Source organism: Falco cherrug, chromosome 12, assembly GCF_023634085.1.
Source record: "Falco cherrug isolate bFalChe1 chromosome 12, bFalChe1.pri, whole genome shotgun sequence".
NCBI lineage: Eukaryota > Metazoa > Chordata > Aves > Falconiformes > Falconidae > Falco > Falco cherrug.
Window position 1 is genome coordinate 35,529,220 of NC_073708.1, and position 20,749 is coordinate 35,549,968.

The 20,749-nt window shown below is 41.7% G+C and overlaps 1 protein-coding gene across 1 annotated transcript; it reads left to right on the forward strand.

The window, feature by feature from the left end:
* Positions 1–8,743: 8,743 nt before the first annotated feature.
* On the forward strand, positions 8,744–20,660 carry ACADM (acyl-CoA dehydrogenase medium chain). Its single transcript, XM_055724970.1, has 7 exons — positions 8,744–8,767; positions 9,504–9,566; positions 14,181–14,309; positions 14,423–14,492; positions 16,855–16,955; positions 17,042–17,122; positions 19,559–20,660. Exons 1-7 carry the CDS (start codon positions 8,744–8,746, stop codon positions 19,640–19,642), a joined length of 552 nt encoding a protein of 183 aa, XP_055580945.1. The 3' UTR covers positions 19,643–20,660.
* Positions 20,661–20,749: the final 89 nt, after the last annotated feature.

Consider the following 20,749-nt stretch of genomic DNA (forward strand, 5'->3'; position numbering starts at 1 on the left):
CTCTCACGAAACCGCACCAGGCACGTGTAGCACCTCATCCGTCCTCCCAGAGGCCCCAGTCCGGGCCAGTGGCTCCCATAGTTACTGAATTACACATACAGGGTTTTGTTCACTAGTACTGGGGGGAGCTATTTCCCCCTCTGCGCTACACTGTGAGGATCTGTTTCTCCCTTGACTTTTAAAACAGGTAGTTGCTTCCTCCAGTGACCTCCTTTCATCAGAACACTGCCCAGGCAGAGGTTTCTGTGCTCAGTGCACCACTGGTGGTCTGCAAAGTGAACGAGAGTTCTTTCCTAAACCTAGCCCACCTACCCTCTTAAGCCACTTACCAGGTACAGCTACCCAAGATGCCTGTCTGCCTGCCGGGGAATGGATCTCAAGGGCCAACACCTGATGCAGGAAAGTGATGACACACTTTGCTATCTACAAAGAAATCTTATTCCATCTCAGCACGGATGACTAAGAGAACTCGGACAATCTCACCTACAGAGAAAAGAGCTTCCTGTGTCAGAGACTGAGTTGAATGTGAAAACAGCTGCGTAGGACAGCTTTGTAAGAGGCAAGGCAGTGGGCTAACGTCTTCTGGCCTGTTCTGATAAGGCATGGCAACCTGAAGGTAGCAGGGCTTGACAGGATGTGCTATTTAGAGCTGAAGTCGTATTCTGAGAGAAGCTTCGGTATTATTCTACAGCTCAGTGTTATTCTGTTCCCTTTGTGCAGAAGGGTGTACCTATCTATAGCCTACTTTCAAGAATGGACATTGGAATCTCAACAAACATTGTATAGCTGGTCCTACAAATAAGTATATAAAATACATTATCTATGTATCATATATTATATGTAGTATATATAATACACAGCATATACAATACATACATTGCATGTGTGTATTATTGTGTATATAAAATATTATATATAATACTGTATCATATAATCCAAAATATATATTCTGTATTGTATTTAACATGTTATATTTAAAACATATGCTATATATAACATGTAGCAGAAGTTATATATAACAGAACATACATATACATTAGGCTGTGACTAACAATCAGAAATAAGTTTTTACTTACACAGCACTTCTGAGCTCTGGCAAAAAAACCAAACAACTCTCACATGCACTCTAGCAAAGGTTTTTCTTCCTTTTCATTAGAGTTTATGGACCAATACAAAATTAGGATTCTTATGATTTTTTTAGAGAATAAAACCACATACAGTATTGAGAAGTTAGTATAGACTCCTGCAGGATAAGAAGTAACTTTTGGCTTGGTTCTGACTACCAGAACCAAGGAATAAATTAAAAATACACTAAAAGGGGAGAAAACTTGCTAAAAATAATTTAAAAGGTTAGAACAGCACTAAAAACTACATAAGTTAAGAGTTTCTCAGGTAGATAGAAGGCTGTATAAGGAAGCCACTTTGAGACACAGCAGGTCACCTATTCATGTCTCTCAGAAGGGCCTGAGAGATGACAAAAGGAAGCCAGCATGTCTGGACAGAATGAAAAGGGCAGTTGCTACAGACAAGGAGGAATTTTTTGATAAGTCAAAGCTGTGCTCAAATGGGTAAATTACAAAGGATCACAAAATTTGGCAGGTTAAATATGAAAGCACAATAAGGCAGGCCAAAAAAAGTTTAAGCATTAATTTGCAAAAGGTGTGGACACCAAAAATAATCATTTTTTAAAAGGCCAAGAGCAGGAGGAGAATATGCAGGGCCAACGGTATTTTCCTTAAGTTTCCTATGTGTATATAGGCATGCGGGTGATAAACGTTTTTGAAAGTACTTCCAATGAAAATCCAGAAAACTGCAGTCTGATAAACCTTGCCTCTGCACGTTGCAAAGAGTAGAATCTACAATAATGCAGACAGATTTGGAATATTTGATATATTGGGAAGTATGATTTTTGGAAAGAGAAATCAGGGCTCACGGGACTACCAGAGACTTCCTAAGGAGTCAGCAGGCACAAAGATGAGGGAATACAGCTGATCTTCAGGATATTTGGATTTCTGAAAATGTTCCACAAGGTTCCTCACCAAAAAACCTGAAATAAATTAAGCCACCACAGAAGGAAAAGTCTTGTTACGGCCAAAAAATGGTAAGGGGTGTTAGGAGTGGCTGTCACCTCTTGCAGCTCCAGCCTTTCTGCCCAGCCACTTGAGCCCAGGGTCTCTGCCCTGGTGCAGGGACGTGGCTGCCACCCTCCCATCTGCAGGTTCAGCCAGTGGCAAAGCTGAGCGCATGTCCTAGAAACACGCACATAGGACACGCGTGAATTGGCCAGTCACATGTACTGCTACAGGTGAGGCACTCCCTTCAATGGTACCTACAGATCAAGGGAGACGATGAGCCTCTTCTGCTCTACCCCAGTGAGGCGCATAACGAGCTCTGTGCCCAGTGCTAGGCTCCCCATTGCAAAAGGGACAAGGAGCTTAGTGGAGGGGGGCCAGTGGAGGGCTGCCAAGATGATGAGGGGACAGGAGCATCTCCCTGATGGGGAAAGGTTGAGAGAGCTAGGGCTGTTTAGCCGGAGAAGGCTGAGAAGGGGACCTTATCAATGCATACCAATACCTTAAGGATGAGTGCCAGGAGGATGGGGCCAGGCTCTTTTCACTGGTGCCCAGTGACAGGACAAGGGGCAATGGGCATGAACAGCAACACAAGAAGTTCCTTCTGAATATGAGAAAGAACTTATTTACCTTGAGGGTGACAGAGCATGGGACAGGCTGCCCGGAGAGAGAGACATTGTCTCTCTGGAGACATTCAGAACGTGACTCTGTGCAGCTTGCTGTAGGAGACACTGGTTTATCAGGGGTTGGACTGAATGACCTCCAGAGCTCCCTTCCAACCCTGGCCTTCTGTTCTTCTGTGCTTCTACACAGAGGACCAACATTCAACACAAGCACAGGCAGCCCCTCGTTTGCCCCAGCCACCCGGGTCCCTCCCCACAGCAGCCTGCCAGGGCAGATGCTGCTCCTGCCTCAGCAGCTGAACCCGCATCAGCAGCCGACACTGAGACCTCGCCCTGCAGCTGGCACCGCAGCCAGGGGCACCCACATGCCCAGTCTGGCTCCATTTGCTGGTACTGAAACCACACACACAGGACCCTCAGTGGCAGGCACTTCTTCCTTACAACACACAAACACTTCGGATAGTGATATTACAAAGAGAGATAGCTAAGAAAATGTTTAATAAGAAGATAGGATTTAATAAGACGACTGTGGTGATCAGGTGCTGGGCTCAGTCAGACATGTGCGCTGACTGCCCTCTTTTACACGACTGATCCATTTTGTACTCCATTCTGTCTGTTCCTCCAGACATCCTTCCCCTTCAGACCCCTTCCCAACATTCTGGACCCTCAGGTTTACATCACTAAGCTGCAAAGTCCCAGTGTGCCTGCAGTTTACTGAGAGCCAGTTTGTTCCTTGTCTTTGTCACCGTTGTGTTTGCCTGTCAAGTCTGTGTCCCCATATTTTGTTTATGGCTTCCCACTTTTTGTTGGTATCCCATTTGATAAGCCCTTTGACTAGATAATCTTACTGAAACAAACATTCCCTTACCAATTAGTGTGACTGACTGGGCTTACATCTCATCACTGCCTCCCTTACCATTCGTTAGTCGGATCTTTGTCACTTAATGATCTTGTTTCTGGCTTCCTCCTCTTCCTGTCCTCCCTTTTTGCATGGAAAAGGTTCTTGAGCAGATACCCTTAAAGGAGCAGACACTTCCCTTCCACATACCCATACCGGGTCTGGCTGAGCCCCCAGCACCCTCACAGCGCTGCGCTCGTACCGGCAGCCAGAAAGGTGCTGGTAACACACCAGCGCTCTGGCTGCGGCTGAGCTGGGCTCGCACAGCGTCCAGGCTGTCTCCCCAACCTTCCCCCTGCCCCTCACCACTGGGCTGCGGGAGGGGACACAGCTGGGACAGGTGACACAAAGTGACCAACGGGATATTCCATACCATATGACGTCTGCTCAGATAGAAGAGCTAAGGGAAAGGAGAAGGTAAGGGGGGACACTCATTATTTATGATGTTTGTCTTCCCTGCCTCCTGGGAAGAGGCTGAACATCAACTGCTGATGGAAGTAGGGAATAACACCTTTTGTTTTCTTTGCTTCCACACACGTGATTTTTGTTGTTGCTTCATTAAACTACCTTTGTCTTGACCCACAAGCTGGGTTTTTTTTTTTCATCTTATTTTCTCCCGCCCTGTTCTGCTGAGGAGGGGAGTGATAGCATGGCTTGGTGGGCACCCAGCATCCAGCCAAGGTCAACTCACCACAATACCCTCACAATTTATTTTTTTTTTTTTATTTCAAGACTAAACAAAAATTTGTCACAGGGGTGGGATCGCCTATGGAATCTCAAAGACTTACATGTCGGGACTCTTTGCTGCTCCAGGTACTACTCATAAATGACTTGAAAAAGGAGAGGAACACTGAAGTGGAAACTTTTGTTGCTGATACTTATGGGACTCAAAACAGTTCCAGATGAGCTCAGGGCAGATAAATGTAAAATGATGCAGACAAGGGGTGCACAGAAATAGTTATATAGAAAGATGAGCTTTGAGTCGACTAATAGCTATGCATTTGTTATCATAGATAATATATGAAAATTTACCTTTCAGTGTTCAGAGGTAGTCAAAAAAAAAAAAAAAAAAAAAAAGAGTACCAGAAAATAACACAAACGGAGAAGAGAACTTTCACTCTCATCTTGACGGAAGAACATGAGCCACTTGCTGATTCCAATTCTTCTGCCACAAAACCAAGACAATGTAGAAAATACCCAAAGAGATTATTCAGCTTGGAAAACAGACAGCTAAGGGGTTATCAAGACATTTTTCTCTTAAATCATTGACACACAGAAGATTCTTGGGGACTGACCGTTTACTGCCTCTTCCAATTCAAGCAGTAGGGACAACAAATGAAGTTAGCAGATGTCAGGCTGAAAACAAGCAAGCCAAAGTGGTTCTTCACAGTGTGAGAAACTAAGCTGTGTCTCCCAACACATACCAAAAGCAACTGGTCACATTAATGGAAGAGACATCCATGAAGCATTATTAAATACAAAGGCATCACCTTCAGCTCAGGAAACTTCTAAATTTTTGGAGGGTAGGAAAAAAAACTTGACAAAAATAACACTACATGATCAGTAAATGCTCTGTTCTTGAAATCTTCCCCAGGTGTTCTTTGTTGCAACTGCCATAAGCAGGATAGTATGCTAGCAGGACATTTGATCTCACCTAGTAACCAAAACTCATTACTTTCATGGCAAAACAAGCCTTAGCTACCGGTGTCACAAAGAGCCTTGTTGTCTGTTGTATGAACAGTAGGTGAAAACCTCAGTCTTTGCCTTCTTGTGCCCATACTCTCAACCCCATACTACTTCTTCCAGGATCTCCAACACAGGATTTCTCTCTCTCTTTAATTTTTCACCGCACATGCCTCAACAGTGCTCTAATCTCAGGTAGTCTACCTTTTGCAGTTCAACAACAGCAACAGCTGTACTCATTACTGAATGTCTTTAGTATGTGGGCGCAAGTTCCATCAGCCCTTATGAAAACTGAACTCTTGCGATTTATGGCAGAATTTGCTTTTGTCATTTGCCACACTGCCTAAAAATAATCATACAGGCTTTACTGTAACTTCTTTGTTCTACCGTAACACAAAGGGCTGGGCTGCAGCTTGCCCAGGCCCCTGTGCCAGCGGGTAAGCCCCCACACTGCCCTGCAGCCCCCCGCCCCAGCCCCTGCCACATGGCCCAGAGATGTGCTGGCTGGACCAGGCGTGAAGCAGCACAGATTCCATGGGGAGGAGTACACCAAGGAATACAGCTGGAAGAGTCCTTTAGCTGCTAAACTGCCTGCTGCAGCACCTTTCAATACGGGGATTAAAACTGATTTAGTGCCACAGTGTCTTGGATGCTTCCTTTACACATAGATAGACCGTACCTTGCTGTTTTCTCTTTGTAATGATTAAATTGTTTATATTGCACACAAGTGAAAGCCATTGAAGTCTAAGTAAGTACTTGTTTCTTCAAGTAGTTTAGTCCTGCCTGAAAAATTCTAAATTGAATTTCATCATACTTTGAAAAAAAACCTGGAGAGGTGCTCTTTATTCTAAGGCATGGTTCAGAAGCTATCTTATGAGATTTCCACTGACTTTCCTCATCTTCAGAAAGTCACAGAGGCCAAAATTGTCACAAGATGTAGCTGGTTTTTATTTGTTCTCAAGCTCTGTGTATCTGTCCCTTCTTTTTCTTTACAGTTGCATGTTACATAGTAACGTAAATGTAACTCAGTATGTTTTTATGACATCAATGAAAAAACAGTAGTCAAATTAAAACCCTCCAAGACTTTAAGGAGGTATGGCTTTGTAATTGAAAAAGACTGAAAACTTGAAATGAAGTAATGTCTGTGATACCCAGGAATCAAACAAGCTAAAAATATACTTGAAAATATTTTAATTGAAGCATCACATTATCTTAATTTTTAGATAATTCAAAGGTTCCCATACACATGATTTTCTTTTTTTTTTTTTCTTTCCCCAAAGAAGTTTAATAAAGACCATGAAAAAGCCGAAAAGAGACCAAACCAAAAAACAAGACAAACCACAAAAATTACATGAGCTTGCAACAGAATTTTAGGAAAAAAATGTTGGGTTTACGATGTCTGAAGTTATATTGTAGCCAAGATCAAAGAAACACAAAAAATATTTCATCACTTTATTAAAAAGGAGTTGCCATGGTTGTTGCATTGCACTACATTGAAAAGGATTCTGCTTTGCAGATCATGAATTCAGGACCTGCACACCAAACTTTACAATGTCTGTTTACTGCAGTAGCTTCAGTAACTTGCACTACATAAATCACCGCAGAAAATTCAAGTTGCTTTCCATTTCTAAAATGAAGTTTCATTAGAAAATGTTAAAATACAGCTTGTTGTTAACAATTGAAAAAATAAACTGTAAAAAATTTATAACTACTACTAAAAAAAAACCCACTTCAGCCTAAAATACAGATGCTAACTAAGGAATGAACTGCATTTTGTAATGTAATATCCTGACTGCATTTACTTGCTATCTTCTACATTTCCACAATAAGCATCATGTATTCTGGTGGTTAATATAAACAATAGTATTCTGAGTTAATAATGGAATAAACTGTGCAGTATACAAACTTTACCATAGTAACAGTGATCAGAGGGATAGTAAGGAAGAAATACGACAGAGTAGTAAGGGTTTGAGAAGATAAAAAGGAAAGGCAGATGCCATATTTCTTGCTTTTGTGAGAAATGCTAAAACACAAGATAGACTTAACAGAAACTTCCATCTGTTGTCACCCCTTATGTAAATAACTTTGAACCTCCAAGTTCAAGTGGTTCAGGCTTTGACAGGGAACCTCACCATCTATCACATCCCTCCCTTCCCAACTACTTAGTAGGCACAGACCACTGGGTGGAGGTCGCCAGTGCTTTGACTTTTCCCCTCCAGACTGTAAAAACTCTGTTGACAAGACATTGTCAAAAAATTTCACATTCGTCTTCCCAAGAAGATGTGAACACAGGTAGCAAGAAAATTATTTGAGAGAGTGGAGAAAGACAAGCAAGGGCATAGCTTCAGAACTGCAAGCTGCGTTAACCAGTGACCTTAATCAAGAGCTGATTCTAGTACCTTACCTTGGTTGTTCCTGTCATTTAGCAGAAATGCCCTTGAATACTTTTGTCTCGGCTCTGTGTAGTCTTTTCCTCCTTGTCCTGGAACAACCAATGTTCTTCAACCTCTACAACACTGCAGGAGATCACAGATAGTTATCAGCCTTTTAATACAGAAGCTTGCTTCCAGAAAGCACATAGACACCCGTCTTCAGAGGCAAGTAGCAAATTTCACATGCAAAGATGCTTCTAGTGTAGGGCAGACCTGGAGAACAGCAAACATTACGGTGTATTCCTGGACTTGATTTCCTCAGCTGGACAGTTTCAGACAACTACCTTCCCATGCTCTGTCTACGTGAATAGTTTAGTTCAGGTAAGGAGAGGTGAATCTCCCAGTTGTCCCCAGTTACTGCACCTTAAGTGATTCACAGAGAGATTTCAAAGCACATGAACTGAATTTTGCATGAAACTAACTGGAAGACACGATCTAAGAGTGCACCTAGCACACTCCAGCCACTTAGCAGGGGACATTCTGTCAAGCCCAAAGCAAAATCCCTCTAGAGTGCTTCCCAGGTCTTTAATTCATCCCTTCTACTCTGTAAGTCCAACAGTACTGGTCTGCATTACTTCCTAAGGTCAACACTCCTTCAGTGTACTGATTTATTCAGTCTCTCAGCCTTAGGGGTGTCCTCAACCCTGTTCCAAGCTGTCTCTTCACCTCAGTGCAAAAAAGAGCTTATTTATTTACTGAAGGGTTGTGGATCCTATCTCAAAGGCACCTAGAAATAGCATCTCAATTCTGAGCACTGTAGCACTTAAATCCCTTCCTCCAGCTAATAAATGTGCTTCATGTTCTTTACAGGTGTTCCAGCACCTGACTTGGTCAGCTGGAGTTGTTCGTTACCTGTGAGAGTGTACATTAAAATGAGATGCGTGTATTTCCTTATATATCATCATAACAAAGGCTGTTGAGATGATACATCAACCGAGGAGTATAGAGATGCTATTTATACACAAACCATACACATAATATAAGGATAGAAAATGGACTGCTTGGTAATTAAACTCCCACACCATATTCAGAAACATGACCTATGGAACAGAACCTTATGTAAAATGGAACGCAAAATACAGACTTGAGGGTGGATAATTAAAAGTCCTACAGCCACACGATCCAGTGGTATGGTGTACTTAAAACTAGATTTAGAATAGGAAGAACATACAAAAGAGTTCATGAAATACATAAGTAACATAAAGTTATAAATTATGCTTATGCCTTTTACTAAACTACCCTTCAAGTACAGGGGAAAACCAACACCCACTGATACTGTGGAGTGAAGAATCAGCAGCCTATGCACTAAGTCAAAGCTTACATGCTTCTGTTTGGCAAACACCTGCAGTCATGCCAGTATAAAGCCTACAAAACATTATAATCAGCTCCTTTTTGATTAATTGGTATGTATGCCAAAAAAACAACTCTTACATGACTAGCTTCCTATTTCTTTGGAACCAAGTACAAAATCAACACTCTCAACTGTCAGGAACAAAACAAGCAGCCAAGAACCAAACATATGAAGGCAATAATGCTGCTAAAAATATTTAGGACACCTTACTTTGAACTGTTGTGCAAAATGAAATGTTACCCAAAATCCAGGTTCCATAAAAGTGTGTTATGTTTTGGTAATTCTGTTAAAATTTCCAACCAAAAAGGGTCATTCATCCACAAATCAAAGTAACGATTTGTCTTGAAAGAGTGCTTTCCACCGCTGAAGCATCAGTATTCAAAAGAGCGTCTTTTACGTGCTGCAGAGAATGTATAAAGTCAGTCCTTTTTCTTTAACTTGCAGCCAGAGCTGAGCGCATCTGTAAGCACATTTTACTTCACCATCAACGCGGGACGCATCGCTACGGTACCCCAAGCGAAGAATGGCATTAAAGTTCACATCTGTATAAAACTCACATTTGAAAAGGCCAGCCATGCCAGCAGGCTGTGCGCTTCTTGCGCTGGGAGGCCATGAGACCCTGGGAACAGACCTCAGGCGGCCCGGCAGGGCAGCGCGCAGGGAGGAGGTGCGGATGGCTGGAGGCGGCCCAGGAGCCTCGCAGCGCGGCAGGCGGCCCGGCGCAGCCCCGGGCAGCGGCCCTTCCCACGGCGCCCGGCGCGCTGCCCGGCCGGGGAAGCGCCACGGCCCCCGCCTGCCGCACACGGGCGCACGCCCTCTCCACGTGCCGCAGGGCAAGCAGAGCACGGCGCGGGCAGCCCCCTTCCCCCGGGCGTGGGGCGACCACCCGGCCCGACCCCACCCGGCCCTGCGCAGCCCCCGCAGCCCCCGCGGCAGGCTCCCCGCGCAGCGTGGGGGTGCAGCAGCCCCGCCCCCGGCCCAGCCGGCCCCCGGCCCAGTGAGCGGCCCCGCCCCGCCCCAGAGGGCCCCGCCCCGCCGGGAGGCTCCACCGGCACGTCGGCGCCGAGGGCAGCTCGGGTGAGCAGCCGGGCGGTGCGGGCAGGACGGGAGGCCCGGGGCCGGGGCGGGTGAGGCAGGGCCGCAGGCTCGAGTCGCGCGGGCGGCTGAGGCGGGGCGGGCCCGGCCCAGCCCCCGCCGCCGTGACCGCCCAGCCCTGGCCCAGGCGGCGGGAAGGCCGCGGGGCCGCCCCGGAGAGCGGAGCCGGTGCAGGGCCGCCGCCCGCACCCTGTTCTGCGCCTGGCGCCGCTGCGCTGCGGCCCGCGAGTCGGCCCTGCGCCGCCGGTGCCGCCGTGCCCCGGGGCTGTTGGTGCGCCAGGGCCGTGCTGCGCGGCCCGGGGGGGCCCCGCCGGCACCTCGGGCTGCGCGCCCGCGCGCGGCGGGCGGCTTCAGAAGGGCGGGGGCCTCAGCGCGCGGGCTGCGCCCCCGTGGCGGGGCGGCACTCACCGCTGCTGTGCGCAGTCGGCAGCAGCGTCCTCGCTGCGAGCCGGCCAGGAGAGGGCGCTCAGGGCTCGGTGGCACCTGGCGCAGCCCTTCGCGGGCCTTTTTCTGTTCGCCCCGTTTCCGGAGTCGTGAGTCTGAGTTGAAGGGCTCTTGACAGAGCGCCCCGGCAGCAGTGGTTTGCTGCCCCAAAGCGATGACAGCCTGGCCAGTCTCCAGAGTGTTGCTGTGACCGTGTCAGTGAGGGAAGAAGCCTCCATCTGAGGCCAGCTGGCATTGCGCAGATGATAAGTGACGCTCTAGGCGAGGGCAGCCAACGCTAGTGGATGCCCACCACAGGGCACTGCTGTTGTACGTTCAGCCTCCTGCAACACTACCCCAGCAACAAACTGCTCTTGACAACCCTTTTCATTTCTGTCCCCAGTTCTGTGAGGCAGAACCAAGGTTAGTGACCTTAGCTTGTTGTCCTCTCTTTTCCTATGATGTGCATCTTTTCAAAGATGTTCCGTAGCTCTTTGGGTATTAAGGTAATAAAGATGGCATCACTTCCCTGTGCGTCCTTGCCATACCCTTTTCCTGACAGCAGGTTATTCTAGTGTCAGTCTTGCCACTTTACCGACCGTATTTCTGACTGTGGCAGGGCTCATGCAGTACTGCAAGGAAACGCAGTTGAAGTTGCGTCTGAGCGTTACTAGCAGTAGCTTGTCTCTGAATCTAACTGTTCCTCAGAGTCAAGCAACAGGAAAGCTGACAGAGTAGACAGATGGTCATCCAGATTCTTACACATAGCAAACCACAATCCTCTGTCACTTAAATCACTCATGCAACTTCCAAGTATGACTCCGACCTCTCCAGTTCTTATTTCTGTGGGGGGAGTGTTGAGATGGTCCAGACTAACTTTCTGTGTGGCCCTTGCCTACTACTGTGGTACAAAACCCACAACAGACGTAAGCTCTCTAGGGTAGATTTGACAGCTTCTTTCATACAGGGTGTAACTTCTAGTGTTAGTTTGAATTCAGTATTTTTTCGCGTGTAGCTAAAACTTTTTGGTGGCAAAGCTATGTATAACTCTGTCAAGGGCTGCTCCTTAAAAAACCCAAAAAACCAAAACAACAAAAAAACGCCTATTACAATCGTCTGGCTTTTTTTCAGCCTTATCATGTCTTTTTCCAGATAAAATAAGATATAAAACATTCCAAAGAATCGAGGTCTTTCTGGATGTTTGTTGGTACTGTTTGTTTGTTCATTTTGGTTTTCTATTTAAGAGCAGTAGCAGTATCACAAAACTTAGCAGCATACCATTTTGCAATGTCTGTGGCTTATGAAAACTTGGTAATATATTGCCTACTAGAAAATGCAATCCTGCACTATTAATAAACTGACTTAATGGTTCCGTATTCAATCGTGTGATAACCTCCCCCTCTTCTATGCCTAGCAGTGGTCTTCCTGCATTTCTTCATCTTTCAACTTCATAGATCTTTTCAGTGTCCTCTAGAAATACTTTTTTCACTGTGTTGATACCTGTGTTCTTCATACTTTTTGTGGTGTGACTTTGTAACTATCTCTGGGTAGCATTCTTATTTTTTAAGAGCACAGTTATTTACCACAACTTTATTTTGAAGCCATGTGTTGTCTCCCCAGCTGTGTAACTTTCTGTAATGTCCTTGTCTTCTAGAGTTTCCAGTAACATTTCTGTGGTATGTTCGCACTGTTACGATTAATCTGATTTTTTTAATGTTATGAAATAAGTGACCAATCTGATTGCTTTTTTTTCCCCCTTCCAAAATTTTCACGTAAGAAAATCAAGAACAAGCCTTTTCTTAGTGTTTAGCTGAATTTGGTTTTGCATAGTATTGACTTGGGTAGTTCTAGAAATTTATCCCATTAAATATTATTTTTCACTTTTTTCCCCCAAACATTTCAGAGATTCATAACTATTGAAAGATGGAAAAAAGTAAAACAACCTTTTAGAAACAAATTCAGACATGTTTTTGCACAGTATTGAGGCATTCTGAAAATAGCTGTAACAATAACGTTTGTGGGCACTAAATTATAAGAAAGCAAACAAAGCTCCTACAATGAGAAAGAATATGTTTGTGATAAGTGTTAGGAATAAACTTCAGCTAGTCTGCTGAGTTCTGTCCGAGCTGGAGTATAATAACAATAGTCATGAAGTGTCCATGGCAGCAGCTTATTAAAAGAAACAAGGTATTATCAAAATATTCTGATCAATAGATATTGGTTAATGGGTAGGTTGTTCTTAAAGTCTTGCTTAGTCTGCATGTAGGTAAACATTGAAGAGATAGAATATTCACCAGTGGGCAAGAAAATTGGGTTTGATGAGTGTGTGTATAAATGAAAGAAATATATTGCTACGTCTCTGTGAACATACGATTTAATTATGCTTCACTGTTTTTAAATTATCAGTTGGTGCAATACTTAAAGGTGAATACGGCAGTTCACTCATGCTCAGTGCTGTTAAAGCCTGGGATTGCTGGTATAGCTTCCAGTTCATGTGAGCGCTGCTTGCCACAGGAACAAAACTTAATGTAGCCAAGAATTATTTTACCACTGTAGTAATTGTATTATACTTGATGTGATACTGTTTCTCAAGACGGAATCTACATTTAAAGTTGTGCTGCAGCCAGGCTAGAAGCTTTAGGAGACTTGAGCTGTAAAGATCTCACGCCTCACGTTCTTTTTCTCTTTAGCAGATGCTTCAAACCCCCGTTGCAGGGCATGGGTGGAGGTCACATTCTAGTAAATCTGCTGAAAATTTACGTATAGGCAAACCTGGAGCTTGCTTGAGCTTTGGTAAGATCACAGTTTTTGAAAGAAATATAGCAATTAAGGGCTAATTGCAGCGTTAAAACCAAACAAAATCCTGCATTACAGGTGTAGAATAACACTGGATATTATATATCCAGTGTTATATAATGGATATTATATATCCATTATAATAATAACAGGTGTAGAATAAACACTGGAGGTGTTTATTCTAAATAATTTCTATTCTTTTTTAAAATAGTGTTTGAAAACCAAAATTACTTTCTTCCTCAGCTCCGACAAGTCAGGTATGTGTGTAGTGTTTATAAGGTTTTCTTCTTTTAACTCCTATCTTAAGCTTTTTTATTGCCAAAGTGTCTTAGTTTTGAATAATTATCTCATGTTGTCATTTACAATGTTGAAGTAACTAATGTAGACATAGTTGAACTTGGTTATAAAGAAATTTTATGAGGAAATTCATCCTCATCTTGGCATATTATATACCTGAAGCAAATTTAGTGGGTCAGCAGCTAGATGTTTGAAACTGAATAGCCAGGATCTTCAGACATCTGCCTCCTCTTCATTTAATTAGCACAACATTCTTGTTTCTTTTGGTAATACATTTTATGTTATGCAGTCTTCTCTACTCCATTTTCAATATTTTGTGGGTAATTTTGTCAGAAGTAAGTGCATTGTAGGTGTTGATGAGAGAATAATGGAGCTTTTCCCCCAGGAGGAAGAGGAAGCTTACTTCTTCTGCTTCTTGGAGAGGCCTAGGAAGTAGTGGTTTGGGTTGTCCTGCAAGGACTGTCCTCTATTTTCTCACAGTCTGACAACTGGCAAAATTAAACATAGTAGAGAATTTGTGATTTATTTTTTTTTTTAATAGAACTTACTGATGAACAGAAAGCGTTTCAAGCTACCACTTGTAAATTTGCTCTGGAGGAAATTATTTCTGTTGTTGCGCAATATGACAAAACTGGAGAGGTAAATCTACCATAGCGTAAGGGAAAAATTAGACTTTTATCTTAACCTGCTTAAAGTTTGAAGTGTTAATTGTGATGATATAGAAGGTGATTTTTTTTCCCTGTCTATTTCAGTATCTGCTTCCACTTATAAAATGGGCTTGGGAACTTGGTCTTAAAAATTCACACATACCAGAAAAGTGTGGTAAGTAATCAACTTTTTAATCTGTAAAATGAAACAAAGAAAAGGCATTAGGTGACATTTGTATGTGTAATTATGGATTCTGTATAAAATAAACAATTGCATACTTGAGTAATATAAATCTAATCAGTTGGCAGGTTGACACGTAGAGGTGTTAACTATGTGTGGATGTAATCAGGAGACAAATTAGACAGACTACGATTTAGTATTTTATGACCAGATTTTCCTACTGTGATTACGACTGCCTAATGTTCCCCTGGTGCACTGTGTCAACTGATGAGGCAGAGAAATTAGAAGGTCATGCTTTGTTCTAGTCTCTGACACAGGCTGGAGCAATTTAAGAGTTTGTTCCAGAAGGACGATTTTTCAGTTTAGATTAGGTGCGGTACAGCAATGCTTTGGCAGTGTTCAGGTAAATGAGCAACCATGGAAACAATGTTAAATTATTTCCTTTTTTGCATTTATATTACTTGAAAAAGAAGTTAGGAAAGTATTCATAGCAGACTCTTTTTTTGGAAGACTAATGAGAGGGTATATCTTGTATCAAAAATTTAATTAGCGAGGTTAAGGAACAAAGAGACAAAAGGAGCAATTATGAGGAGCAGATTTATTCAGCCACAACTTCTAGAGAAACTGAAGGCTGAAATAGCAGGACTACCACAGTGTATAATCACTTAATTATTACATGAAAAATTACAAGTGGAAAATTGGACACCATTGCTTTAAAATGTTTCCAAGGGAGATCTGGGGAAATACATACTAGTAAGTCTGAAACACAATGTAAATTAAGAGCATGTAAGATGAAGTACAGAAATAGTGGACACAGATAAACACGATATGGTAGAGAAAGGTTTTTGTGAAAGGAAGTCATGCCTCATAAAATAACTGGGGTTTCTGAAGTAGCTGATCAGTGTGTGAACAAGGAAAGCCTGGTTGATACAGAATGCTTGAACTTCCAGAATGAGTTTTAAAAATCATCAGGTTTCATACTGCAAAAATTAACAGCACAGCCTTGCTGGGTCTTGTGCTGCTTGCAATACCTATAAATAAACTGGAAAAGGGGGTCAATACTGAGGTGATAGAGTTTACTGATAATAGCAAGTTATTCAGTGTAGAAAAGATGAGGCTGGTGCAGAGAGCTGCAGGAGAAGGTCATGAAACTGAGTGACTGTTAAAATGGCAAATGCCATTTAAAAAAGGAAAAGTGATGCACATGTGAAGGGAAAGAATCAGTCCAAACTTTGCAGGGAAATGGTATCTTCTGAGCTAGTTACTGCCTCTCAAAAAAAGAGATTTTAGGGTTTATAATATATAGTTCTGTGAACATTGGCATAACTCAGAAGTGGTAAAAACCATAAAAGTTAGGGTAAGAAGGGACCTTTAAGGGAATGAAGAAAAGAGCGGAAGATGTAATTATGCTGCTGCCTGAATCCAAATTGCATTTGCCTCTTTAAATCATTATGTAGTCAGATCCTTCCATCTCAAAAGAGTATTGTGGAAATGTAAAAGGTTCCTAAAAGGGTGACAGAGATGATAAAAGATGTATCTTCTGTGTGAGATGTAGCTTCTGTGTGAGAAACGACAAAAATGGCAGTGTCAAGGAGAGAGTGAAAAGGGATTGATAGTTCACTGTCCCTTTCAATATAACTAGAAGGCATCAAATTAAATCAGCAGATGGCATGTTCAAAATAAATGGAAGGAGGTGGTTCTGCATGCAGTGTGTAGTTAATTTGTGAAACTCATTGCCCCTGGATGGTACTGTTGCTAAAATTTTACATAGATTCAAAAAGAGACTGGGCAAATTCACGTAAGAAGTATCTGTCAGGGGTTAGCGTAACAAAGATACCAAAGGGAGGTATCTCTTTGGCTGAGGAAGTCACCTGAAGGCGTGGGGAAATACTTTTGAAGAAGTATAGTTGTATTGTTGTTGTATTTGTATGTGCTTCCTGAAGTGCTGGCTTCTATCAGAAGCAGGTTACCGCGTTGGTTGTCTGACTAACATAAACAATTCCCCCCCGCCCCCCACCCATGCTGTGGTAGCTCAGGACCCCTTTCTCTGCTTCCTAAGAACTCTTAATTCTCAAATATAAAGTAGTCAAAAAATTTGAGTGGTACATCCTTGCCACTTTGTGCAACTTGTCCCACATTAATCACACAATAACCCTGGAACTGCAACATCTAATTTTCAAATCGCCTATTACTCTTCTGACAAAACTTTATTTAAAAACCTTGCATGAGAATGTCTAACCAAAGGCAGTACACAATCAAATGTATGTGGGGGAATATGTTTTTGTTAATTAATTAGTGTAAATCACCTATGTTACAATTTAAACCCATTCTGGTAAATGAAATATTTCAATTGTAGGTGGCTTTGGCCTTGGCAATCTTGAAGCATGCCTTGTTACAGAAGAGTTGGCTTCTGGATGTACAGGAGTTCAAACTACCATTGAAGCTAATTCCCTGAGGGTAAGTTCTGTCTTTTCTTACGTCCCTTAAACTAGAACCTGTACATTTTAAAAGGATGGATTAATGGTCTAAATACTCTCTTTCAGCAAATGCCAGTAATCATTGCAGGAAATGAACATCAGCAGAAAAAATACTTGGGAAGAATGACAGAGGAACCAATGATGTGTGTAAGTATAACTGCTACACTGTAGAATGTTCCTAAACCATATTAATAGTATTAGTCCTTTTTTTCTTCTTTAGCTTTCTTTTTTCTATTTTCTTTTTTCTTTTTTCCATTTTCCTTCTCCCCCCTTTCCTCCCCCCCTTTTTTTCCCATTTTTTTCCTGTCCCTTTTCCCGCCCTTGTTTCTTTTTCCGTGTTTTGTGTGCGTCCCCCCCGCCCCAACACTGACAAGTACTCACAACATAGCACATATTTTGGTTTGTAAATAAACAGTGGCATTTACTGAAAGGCAGGGAATGGCTAATAAAATACATTCAATAAGCAAATAGAAGATAATACTTGGATAATCATCCCCATCCTAATTTACTTACCAAAAATTAACACCTTTTATTTCCCTTTCAAGAAGGGGTGTAGGCATTTAAGAAAAATACGGAATTTCTATAAGGAAAACCTCAGGCTGAATGGTAATTAAATTGTATTTTTGATCTTAAGTATGATATAAGCCAGGGGTCCTCAAACTTTTTAAACAGGGGCCGGCGCACGGTTGAAGTGGCAGGAGGTCATCTGTGGCTGCTTGGTTTCCCCCCCCAACCCCCGGCGGGGGGGTTCTGTAAATACGGGGGGCCGGATTGAGGACCCTGGGGGGCTGTATCTGGCCTGCGGGCTGTAGTTTGAGGACCCCTGATATAAGCAGTACTTGTTACACAGAAAGAAGTAAAGATGCAAGTGCAGTGCATTAAAATCTGAACAACTAGACCTCAAGAACACAGTACACATAAACTGTTACTTAGTGCTCTTATTTTCAGGTTTTAAAGATCCTCAGCTTTCATATTAGTTTGAAGTCTGAGGATGTAATGACTCAAAGGTTACAGAACAGTACTGTTTCATTAAAAGACAATTTTATGTATTATGGATTTATAAAGAAAATTAACTCATGTATGTTTGGATTCTTGCTCTGACAGCTGTTGTTGGGTTTTTGGGGTCGAGTTGTTGTGGTATTTTATTTTATTCAATGTTTTGGGTTTTACCATGCAGTTCACTTAAACCTTTTACAGATCAGTTTGATGCACATAGTCTGCCATAATCTGTGGTTCCTTAAAAATAAAAATCTTATTCCTTAAGATTTTACATTTTATTTTCTTTTAGGCGTACTGTGTAACAGAGCCTGGAGCAGGCTCTGATGTGGCTAGTATAAAAACACAAAGGCTGAGAAGAGAGGAGAGGAGTATGTTATTAATGGTCAGAAGGTGTGGAAAGCAAACTGATGTTATAACTCATGATATATTTTCTGTTATGTTCTATAGTGGCTCCCCTCAAAATTAAATTCTGTAAAGATCGTTTATAAATCGGAATATTTATTGTGTTCCAACACGCTGCACTTTCATCTTTGACCAGTTTATCATGATAGGATATAAGAACACAGTGTCAGTGCTGTGCAAAGCCTAAAAAGGAAAATGAGCGATGATATGACAACTCACTCCAGAAGGCCTGTCACATCTTGCTGCTATGAAACAAAATTAATTCTGCTTTTTTTTCAGGGCAGGACAGCGATAGAATTTAACTTGCAAAGTACTCAGCAGGCTGATGTTACTAACTGCCTTGCTTTGTAGCTGTGATTGAGATCAGTTGCTTCTGATTCTACTAGAAACACCTCTTGCTTCTAGTGAGGCTGGAAACACTGTTGGATTATGGTGTTACATTTTTATTTTCTGAAGGGAAGACAGCTTTCAGCTGTCAGAGAATCCAGATATTGCTATGGTGTCTATGGAGCGTGCTTTACAATATAAACCTCTTTCATCATGTTTCACATCATGCTGATTTGCAACATACAAATTCTTCTTAATTCAAGTGAGAAAACTTTATGCATTTATCCAAAAGTTGAATTTGCCAGTTATTTACTTCCTTGTTCAAGGCAGATCCATCAATCTACTAGATATCTTTTGACATTACTGAACACCATAAATATGATTTACAACTGCTAATTTCCAAGAGAAATACTTACTTACAACTTAGAAGAATAAAAGTAAGATCTTTGAAATCAGGTGATAGCATAATATTTTACCTGCAAGTATGTATTTTCTAACCATTATTTTTTATGTAGGTGCTGTGACTGAGCTTCTTTTGTACTATTCATTAAGCTTATAATATAAAGACTTATGATACATGGAAAAGGTGAAGAATCTTTGCTTGCTTGATTGATTAAGATCTGTTGATCTGAAGTAATTTTATTGAATTTTATGAAATCTTGAATCTTTGAAACTTCCTCTTGCTCCCCCTCAGTTTATTTTTGGGAAGGGCAAGAAAAAAGGGTTGTTAACTTACAGATAGAATTTATTATATGGTAGAACTGCACATAAAAACAGTTAAACTGCTAACTAAAAAAAGTATCTGGTTGTTAATTGTGAGGATAAACTGCATCCCTCTTCTTCGTTTTACACTAGGTATTTTTTGATAGTTCATACCGATCCAGATCCAAAAACTCCTGCAAGCAGAGCCTTTACTGGATTCATTGTAGAAGCAGATAGCCCTGGAATCCAAATTGGAAGAAAGGTGAAGACTATTTCGTATTTGACAAGCCAGGAATTACAGTTCTAAACTAATACTGCAACAAATTACCATTATAGAAAAAAGACTGTTACGCAACTGAACGTTTTCATATGCTCATGTACAACAATCTTCATTTTCACAACATTCAGAAACTATTCATAAGATGTACTTAACTATAATGTTATTAATTCAAATAAGTTATTTAGAAAAGTCTAAAGTGAGATGACTGAACAGCTGCAAAAGAATCTTTGAGAACTATTTTCTTGACAAGTGCCAGTGAATGTGGAATAGTATACCTTGAAAGGATAAGAAGCAAGTTGGGCAATTTTAACCATAATACGCACACAATGAGATTTAATTGTAGCTACTGCTGTTCAAGGAAGTGGCCTTGGAGACACTGGTGCTAGTTCTTTTTTTCTTTTTTAAAAAAAGTACTATTTTTAGTAGTAGACAAAACTGGATGTTGAACATTAGGGAAGGAATCTGAAGACTTGAAAAGCTCAATTATTTATTTAGTTGTAGTATACCTCTACTGCCTGCCTATTAGATTATTTAATTTTTCCACTCCCATCTCAAAGGATATAGTTGAACTAGAGAAAGACAAGAAGACTAATTAGAGCTACAGACTGCTTTCATAATAAGGAGAAAGTAAAACTGCTCAGCTTAGACAAATCAAGTGCACACTGGTCTGTAAGTGCAAAACTAGTGTTTGTCATGTATATGGTAATTTTTAGATGAAAACTTTTTGGGAAAAAAGCGTACTTTATGCTTTGAGTAAACTGAAGAATGAAAACATATTGTACATTTGAATAATGCAATGTAGTTGCACCTCTGTAAATTTTCCATTTCAGGAAATTAATCTGTCAGAGCTGCTCAGATATAGCAGGTCTTTGAAAATGTGAGAGATGTGAGAGTTCTGAAAGAAAATGTATTAATATCTGAGGGAGCTGGCTTTAAAATCTCAATGGGAGCTTTTGATGAGACCAGATGACCTGTAAGTATTGATTCACAGGTCCAAAACCAGATTTTAGTGACTAAATATTCTTTATTGTCGGCGCCGGGTGTACGGGGGATCCTTCCACCAA